Here is a 10,036-nt window from a genome sequence, read left to right as displayed (position 1 = left end):
CGGGAATTCTGTCGTCCAAACGATATATAGAATCCTACACGATATATCGTATTTAGAATATAATCAGATCTGCAGCTTTCCCATTCTTCATATTCCTTAGTTCCAAGACTTTCTCATAAGCTGACTATATAGATTTAATGTATTTACCAGGTTACCTTTTTGTTTGTTTTGTTGTTTTATGGCAGCCATGGCCAGTCCGTATTTGAAGTCATTTTAACTACATAAAAGATCACAGATCAGAGTACACCAAGTTCATTAATCCCTCGGACTGTGTACTTACAAGTTCATTCGTATACATTGTAATTTGTTTCCCTGAAGTCTGTAACCTGTCATTAGCTAACAGTGTGACAATGTCATGTGATGAAAGCTTCGGACATTGGTCAACAGAGATTATTGGCTCTACTGATGGAAACAATCGGACATCTAGTAAAAATGAAAGGCAGAAAATAATTAACGGAACAGATATTAGCTATAGTTACGTAATGGAAATAGCGTGGAGGCTATCGGGACAAAAACAAGCCGATTATACCATTGACAGCTATACGTTAGGTTTGAGCCAGTTCCACATATAACATATTTAAGTATGTAAATATATTTAAATACTTGACCACTCGGTGGTCATTCAGCTGTTAAAGCCCTATATCACACTTGGCGTCCAGTTTACCTGGGACATGTTTTGACGACAAGAGGTGGTCATTGTACTAATGCTCGGACTTAACTACATAGTAAATACAATTAAGATCGTGTTATTCTATTTGAGGTAACCCGACAGGTATCGCAACGACAGATTTTTTTATTGCTGTATTTCTATTTATTTTTGTTGATAATTAATAACAAAAGGAACAAACAGCCTTTTATCCATTAATTTGTTGAGTTTGTATCCATGTGTGTATGTTATATTGTAGGTTTTAAATGATTTTCCCCTTGCAGATCGTCGATCGTACATGCCAGTTTTTTAATCCAAAATACACATACCGTCGTCTTCAAAATATACAGATAGGTCATACACTACTTTTGGAATAAGGTGCGTTGATCTCGCGTGGAGAATATCACTGGGCATGATCATTACCAAATCAATCAATAATTGATGATAAAACAATGAAGTGGATTGTATGAGGTTGGGTAAGGAAATTATGTGATTCCATTGGCAAGATGCCGCCAAAACAACAAGTAGCTCCTCAACCAGCGGCTCCCAGACCACCGCGAGCACAGAGACCCCCTCCACCGGACAGGGATGTTAATAAACTCAACGCCCATCTCAAGGTACGGGTTTTGTTTAATAAACATGTGATGATTGAAGGTGAGTCGGCCAAGATCAAAGTTTATATATGACAACAGATCAATACAATACAACATGTAGGAGTGTGGTTAGGCGGGAAGGTACGGGTAGGCTGGTAGATTAGGGTAAGCAAAATCAGATCTAGAAAATGGCACGTTTTTTTTTTCAATCAATTTGTTTATTTTTGTCAAACATAGAATGATATTCATAAGATATATCCCGCCAGTTATGACTGATTTAGACGGTACAATCACAGACGTCTACATCTAGTTTGTATTTTATAAAAAAAAAAAATATATGTTAGAGCGACCCTACTTGTTGAGAGTAGGAGAGTAGGACTAATATACATATTTTCATAAATATTAACCAAATGGAGACACCTGTGATTGATTTGTCTAAATCAGTCATAAATGGCTGAATTAATCTTTAACACAAATAAATTGTTTGATTGATTGAGTTTACTGTAGCGGGTTTTATAATGTAAGGAGGTCGAAGGGGATGGGTGGTGGCAGGGAGAGATCACAGGGACTTGAGAATTAGTTACAGTCTACGTACATGAATATGGACCTTCCCGAGATTGAATTATGTTAATAATGATGGCTGGGTACGGACATGATATCATATGTATAATAATTTCTGCGAACGAAATACTGTTGCGTAGGAGAAATGTAATTAGTACTGCATTTGGAAGATCATCTTACTATCATTTCGTTTCTATTGTGTCAAGATTTACTGCAGCCGTTTAATGATGTTGCTACAAAACAGGGAAAATTCCGGTGTAGACAATGTCCTTTTCTTATTTATTTAACGGACTGATTACATAATGAACCATTACCCTCAAGTTAAACTGTATTAGCGATAGCAGTAGAATAAACGCAATAATATCGTTTTATTAAGTCGGTTCCCCGTCATCTGATTCACAGCAATAATTTATACTGTTTTGTATCATTTGTTACAGATTCGGTATACCGACACTCTTGCTGAGCCCAACGGAACACATAGTATTGGATGTATATGGGACTTCGCCTCCATTGCCTACTCGTGCTGCCGTGACCTACATTACTGCCTCCTAAGTACATTTCTCGGCGTGTGGATAGCGGGATTTTGGGGGTGCCAGTTTGGATTCATTGCTTTCGAACATGTGTGGTACATTTCACCATTTATGAAATGCATAAAAATAACTTTTAAAGAGGCATTTCAAATATGTTGTAACATGACGTGTAGATGCTGTATCTACCCCTGGACTCGTGCGTGTTCATACTTTTTCGTAGCTTTTAAATCTGATGGCGTTGACTATGACGCGATAGACAATCCGCCCGTTCTACAGAGGGTAAAGAAAGTCCGGATTGTACAAGAGGAACCCTCATCAGTTAATGTCGTCCCTAAAGATAAAAATAATGAGGAGTTACTGACAAACATGTTTCTAGGGGACAAAGAAAAAATGCGTCGATCTGTAAACAGACAGCTCATGCTATAGCCTGTTTCAATTGTTTCTCATTATTAATACAATTCAAACAATTTAATGTCTGTCAAGTATTTGTTTGCTGTGGTGGGATTGGAGCTGTGTAAATGTGCTGTGTATCATACGCCTTTAGTCCCTTCAAGCGGACATGGTTGCTGGAGTAGGAGGTTGGGTGGGCATGGGGGGGGGGGGGGGGGGGGGGGGGGGAATTCCCGGATTGTCTGTCCATGTGGTGGAACTGAATTTCACGACCAGACAAACGTTGGAATTTTGCATGTTGTAGTTTATTACATTATACATCGCTGGGATAGTAAGATAACATAACCATACTGTTTTCACGAACACCCGATACATTTACTGTGTTACAGATGAATAGTACATGTAGATTCCCACCGCTTCAACGATGACGTCATAATTCAATGAGAATTATTGCCTTCTAATTGAATTGTGATGTCACACTTATAATTGTAGTCAATGTCAATTTTATTTTTGTTTCAACTTTCACGTCAGTCTGTTATATTTCTTTTCATATAAGATAATTTTACTTTTATTTCCTTCATTTCTAATGAGATTTACGGAACTCTTCACAGTTTTAGCTAAGAACAGGGTATCTGTTTTGTTGCTTGCATGGACTGGTGACGGAAGTGAACGTCGTGAAAATGTTCGGAACCTTTCAATTTGTAATACACATATGCCGAAGAGTAGAGAATCTTGGTAGTTGATACATAGTATCGTTTGCACTATAGGGTAATGCATTGCTCTTTGATATAAATCTATAAGTAGCCACCGACAGATCAGAGGACCAAGAATATTGCAGAACACCTAATTACCCTTATTCACAGATCTATTGCGAAATATTTTCATGTAATGATACATATCAATGCAAAATTTTGAAGTACACATATAGAAAGGCCTAGAACAGCTACTCAGTACCAGCAGTCACGATCACTGTTATCGAAGACGGAATCCGTGTACCTCCAAATATCCTGTACAATGTGACATTCACAGGTAACATATAGAGCAAGGGTACGTAATTTCGCACAGTACGTAAATTCGCACACCTGACGATTTTTTGCGTTTTTCCTCCAAGTGGTCGAGGACTGTGCTTTTTCGTTTATATGTTGACTAATGCCAACCTTTAGTGGAACATTTGCTATTTTAAGTACATCTTTTCAGATTAAGTTCGTTTTGAAAACAAATTTTAACTGATACGACTCTTTTCCGATAAAATTGATACCGGATGATTAAATATTTTATTTAAAATAATCACAGTTGTTGATTGGCATGTGAATTTGCAAATATTTAGGAAAAATATCATTTTATCAGATTATAAACAAAACTGAATACAAATCCACTAAAGTATGACTAATAACAGCGCTGACCTGCAGACACCCCGTCATTTCCGCCGCCTTGTTTACATTACCTCCGTAGGGAGCGGTCATTATTTAAAGCAAAAATGGCGGTAAATTAACACTTTCCAATTTCACATTATTTTGTTTTAAAAGATTTTTTAATCATGGCATTGGGCTTAATCTTAGTTTAGGATGTTGTTTGTATACAAAATGGCTGGAAACTATTTTTACCAACAAAATTAAAGAAGTTAGATGGGTGTGCGAAATTACGTTCCCGATCGTCTTCAAACCCAGCAATAAACACAAGTTAACAACAGCTCCCATGCGCAGTGATACGTGTGCGCATATCAGGTTGCACACTTGTATGTTACGAAGCATTTGTACATCTAACAATGTGAGGTATTCTTTCTTGATTTGAAATTGATTTGATGGAAATGTATTTAAATGCATACCGAAAGTGTGCGAAATTACGTACCCCAAATCTATGGATTGAATAGATTTCTTAAATTTTCATTGCGGCTATGAATACCAGTAGCGCGCCTCGGAGGATATGTAGCTAGCTACTAGTATTCATAGCCGCAATGAAAATTAAAAAAATCTATTCAATTCATATATTTACATAACCTTGATTTAAAAAATTTATATCGAGAAAACGAGAAATTTTATTAAAAAGAAAAATTTGTCATGTATACGACGAAACGCCAAATTATTAGAACAGCCGGGAGATCCCGCCTATGCACCATCGTTTACCGTGTCCTTCCGCTCCGCAGTTTGCAGTAGTTTATTTATTTATTTTTTGCTTGTTATTTAAAACAAAGAGACATGAAATAACATCGAATACAATAATTTGTGTTAAATTAGATTTAATTTATGTAAATAGATTACAAAGAAAACATAATTTACGGAAATGAAACGAGGACTATTTTTCAAGCGTATTGATATTTTTCTGATGTTATGTGTGGAAAATCAGCACGAGAGACAATGTTTTCATACGGTTTTGATAGTATATTCATGGTCATATGTTTGTTGTTTTCACTTGGTATGTTCATATCAGCAAACCACAATAGGAATGTAAATATAGTGTTTTGAAATAAGTTCCATCTGCTACCAGGAAGTCGAAATCAATTGTCATGTATGACATTTAAAACTAACCCGTTACGTCTTCATTTTAAACTCTCACACAGAAATCACTGCCATCTGTGTACATATGTCTTGCAGATCGACGCCATATTAAATCAAGTGAAAATGGCACTTAACTTCATATAACTATTTTAATACATGTCTTGCGCCTGTTCATAAGTCAGTTGGTGTAACTTTGCTAGTTATTTAGTGTACCAAAATACAGATATACAGACTGGGGGTTAATTTGGAATTTGTGCAATGTTCCTGTTTAAGATTAGATAATTCACAATTGGTTTGTTCATAATGAAGATAGCACAAGAAAATAATAGTTTCCTTTTTACACATTTGACATCAAAATAATGGGGATTTTAAAAAAGAGAGGAGAAAAAACTCTAGGTCTCTCTGGAATACAGAGATGATAGAAACCTACTGGTACAAGGGGAGACAACAAGGAACTCTGGAATACAGACATGATAGAAACCTACTGGTACAAGGGGAGACAACAAGGAACTCTGGAATACAGACATGATAGAAACCTACTGGTACAAGGGGAGACAACAAGGAACTCTGGAATACAGACATGATAGAAACCTACTGGTACAAGGGGAGACAACAAGGAACTCTGGAATACAGACATGATAGAAACCTACTGGTACAAGGGGAGACAACAATAAACTCTAATACAGACATGATAGAAACCTACTGGTATACAAGGGGAGACAACAATAAACTCTAATACAGACATGATAGAAACCTACTGGTACAAGGGGAGACAACAAGGAACTCTGGAATACAGACATGATAGAAACCTACTGGTATACAAGGGGAGACAACAATAAACTCTAATACAGACATGATAGAAACCTACTGGTACAAGGGGAGACAACAAGGAACTCTGGAATACAGACATGATAGAAACCTACTGGTACAAGGGGAGACAACAAGAAACTCTAATACAGACATGATAGAAACCTACTGGTACAAGGGGAGACAACAAGGAACTCTAATACAGACATGATAGAAACCTACTGGTACAAAGGGGAGACAACAAGGAACTCTGGGATACAGACATGATAGAAACCTACTGGTACAAGGGGAGACAACAAGGAACTCTGGGATACAGACATGATAGAAACCTACTGGAACAAGGGGAGACAACAAGGAACTCTGGAATACAGACATGATAGAAACCTACTGGTACAAGGGGAGACAACAAGAAACTCTGGAATACAGACATGATAGAAACCTATTGGTACAAGGGGAGACAACAGGGAACTCTAATACAGACATGATAGAAACCTACTGGTACAAGGGGAGACAACAAGAAACTCTAATACAGACATGATAGAAACCTACTGGTACAAGGGGAGACAACAAGGAACTCTGGGATACAGACATGATAGAAACCTACTGGTACAGGGGGAGACAACAAGGAACTCTGGGATACAGACATGATAGAAACCTACTGGTACAAGGGGAGACAACAAGGAACTCTGGGATACAGACATGATAGAAACCTGCTGGTACAAGGGGAGACAACAAGGAACTCTGGAATACAGACATGATAGAAACCTGCTGGTACAAGGGGAGACAACAAGGAACTCTGGAATACAGACATGATAGAAACCTGGTACAAGGGGAGACAACACTGAAACCCGGTAATACAGACATGATAGAAACCTACTGGTACAAGGGGAGACAACAAGAAACTCTGGGATACAGACATGATAGAAATTTACTGGTACAAGAAGAGACAACAAGGAACTATAATACAGACATGATAGAAACCTACTGGTACAAGGGGAGACAACAAGAAACTCTGGAATACAGACATGATAGAAACCTACTGGTACAAGGGGAGACAACAAGAAACACTGTAATACAGACTTGATATAGAAACCTACTGGTACAAGGGGACAGAACAAGAAACTCCAGAAGTAACAAATCAGACTACAATCATTAGGGACCAAATTCTCCAATGGGATCATTTCTACAGTCTTGAAAAACAACATTTTATTGCATGAATCCTGTTAAGTTATAATGTATAGTATCGCATAGCACTATGCAGTCTGCATAACTGCTTTTTTAATGCTTCATCGTCTGACAATGTTGCTGATTATCACAAACTAAGATTTTAAAGAAACGGAGTAGGATAAAAATAGGAAGAATTACTACTTCTGATTAAACATCCTTTTTGTGTGTTTATAAATTAGAAGGAATGAATATAAATGTATAATTATGAATCTTTCAGAGCAGATATAATTAATGCCCGAGTTCATTCCTGGAGGATAAACTTCTATGTTACTATGGTAACAAGCAACTTTTCAGACTCGTTACACTTGGTTGGTACTCCGTATCATTATTTCGTGTCCTCTGCTATTACATGCAAGGTCATTGAATTATACACGGCGGTGTCCAAGAGTGACGGGCGCTCTTAGATAAATCGTATATGTACTCTATGGCGACGGACACATGTAATACACTTGTCTGCTTTAACGAAAACTTAAATAAAACATTGAATTGGTCAATCACCCGACTCTAGTTTTCTATATTCTGATTTGTCACTGGTTATACAAATTTATCTATATATGTGACACGGCAGAGGACAATGTTTTCTTTTCTAATTAGGAGCAGCTCGCATAGTTACTGGCGGAACTAAACTCACAAGTAGAGTAAAACTTTATCTTGAAACAAGCTGGCTTCCTTAAGAGCAAAGACAAGAACACCATAAAATTATTAATTTCCATAATGTGGTTCACGATTTCCTTCCTCAGTATCTAAAAGAAAGTCTTCATCAGCTTAATAACATCCATGATAACAAAACTCGTGTTGGCAATATCGTTCGCCCTCCTCCTTGTCGAACAAGTCTTTACATGAAATCCTTTCTGCCACCTGTAATCACTTTGGGGAATTCTTTGCCAGATTCAATAAAAAGTGATCCGTCTATAACAAAATTGAGAAGTAATTTAAATGAACCACGCCATCGTATCTCCTTAATTAGCGGTATTATAATTTTTTTTATCTAGTTGATAAAAATCTTATAGATAGTAGTCTATGCACGTGTAACCAAGATGAGACTGGTGAACATTTTTTATTACGTCCTCCGCTATTCGCAGAGTTTCGCTTCTGTTGTTTTTATGCTCTAAACTATCCCTTATCATGGCAACTGAAATACTACTCTTCGTTGAAAACGAACTCACAAATGATGAAAATCTTTTGATTTTGTTTCCAGTGTTCAAGACATTATAATTCTTTCTAAAAAGTTTGAAAGATTGTTTTTTTTTCTTGCCCAGTTCACAGCTGTTACAGCAGGTTGTATATCTTATGTCATGACAGATACAAAATTCCTCTCTTATTTCCTCTAATCTTTTCATCTCTCCTCTTTTCTCAATTTTCTCATTTCTCATCTACACAAGCATTACATTGCTTACTCAATTTTGTATTCTCTTACTTGTTGCCGTTTTTAATGTGTCATAAAAAGGAGAAGGATTAATATAAGTTTATTTTTTTTTAAATCCCATTCAAATCATGATTTTATGATTCTGTATTGTGTATGTATGAAATGAATTCTTTAAACAAATCTTTTTTTTTTTTTTTTTTTTTTTTATATAATCAATAAGAACGTTTTGTTGAACCAAAGGATTATATTGGCTATTTAATTTGATTGATTTTCACAAGTTTTCAATCAAAATATATTTTTCAGATTGACAATTTCGTTTAGGTTTTGGGCGGGTTATATCACGGTGTTAGTTATAAATAGCTAACGATACTGTGACATACATATATATATGTATATGGACCGTGTGTTCTGAATTTGTGCTTAGTTCCCATATAGACGTTAACTGATCTAGATATGTCATTCGGATACCTCGATCATGATACAGGATATCTGACAATCCCAACAACAAATTATCACTAACTTAGTTTAATTATCCCCAAGAACAATCCACTATCTTTAAATTCCAATATCCCTCACGCCTCTGAATAATGTTCTGAATATTGAACGTTCTATAAGCTATTATTGGTGTTGATATTATTGTCACCTGTCAGGTTCTCTGGGGTCACTCCTCGCGCGCTTCCATCGGGGCCAACAAGTGTGATTAATGTAAGTTGAAATAACTTGTTTGGTAATTGTTATAAATTGAATATATGCAGTAAAAAAAAAACATAGTATTGACGTTAATTGTTGCCGCCATTTTTGAGACACAAGCGCGAATTAAGGTTTAATAATTACACTAGTTTTAAAAGGCTGAGTGATTGAATTATTTACGCAGAAGTGAATAGGGAAAACATCGTCGGTAATAATGGTGCATCACAGACTAAGTTAACGATATATAATCAAAATGCCGTCGTTAAATCGTACATAATCATAGAGCACTTCATATAAGCTTTAATAAGCTTTTATTATTTTATCTTGTAAATAACCGCTTTCTGAATTCCATCCTTGCACACACGGAGTTCCAAACCATAGGGAAGAAGAAATTTTAATTTGTCTTAATAGTATAATAAATGTAATTGGAGAGTTGAACATATGGCGGTATACGTGATTAGTGAAGGGACTTTGGAACAGACAGTGTATATACTATCTACATTTAGTACACTGTATCACATTCATTATGTCTATATTGACAAAGAAATCATTTGTGAATAAAATCCATTCCAAACAATTTCAACCTACATAACATACAGATGATTAGGTTGATTTTATTAAAAGAGGACCCGATAATCTCATCTTTAAAGCAATGGAAATGCTTAAGAAGGACATCAACTACCATGAACAATGAACTTGTAGTGGAAACCAGCAAGAGTTATCGCACTTGG

General features: G+C 36.3%; 1 protein-coding gene across 1 annotated transcript; it reads left to right on the top strand.

Moving 5' to 3' along the window:
• Positions 1-671: 671 nt before the first annotated feature.
• Positions 672-2,806, top strand: LOC117327665 (caveolin-3-like). The gene is made up of 3 exons (XM_033884743.1): positions 672-760; positions 931-1,263; positions 2,238-2,806. Exons 2-3 carry the CDS (start codon positions 1,153-1,155, stop codon positions 2,754-2,756), a joined length of 630 nt encoding a protein of 209 aa, XP_033740634.1. The 5' UTR covers positions 672-760; positions 931-1,152; the 3' UTR covers positions 2,757-2,806.
• The last annotated feature ends 7,230 nt before the right edge of the window (positions 2,807-10,036 follow it).

This window comes from Pecten maximus, chromosome 5, assembly GCF_902652985.1.
Source record: "Pecten maximus chromosome 5, xPecMax1.1, whole genome shotgun sequence".
In the NCBI taxonomy this organism is placed as follows: domain Eukaryota; kingdom Metazoa; phylum Mollusca; class Bivalvia; order Pectinida; family Pectinidae; genus Pecten; species Pecten maximus.
This window is presented reverse-complemented; position numbering and strand designations above follow the sequence as displayed.

Bases quoted from the DNA above. Each gene is read 5' to 3' on its own strand.
- LOC117327665 (XM_033884743.1), top strand. From the start codon at position 1,153: ATGCCGCCAAAACAACAAGTAGCTCCTCAACCAGCGGCTCCCAGACCA. The intron at 1,264-2,237 runs GTACGGGTTTTG...CATTTGTTACAG, and splicing joins AACTCAACGCCCATCTCAAG to ATTCGGTATACCGACACTCT.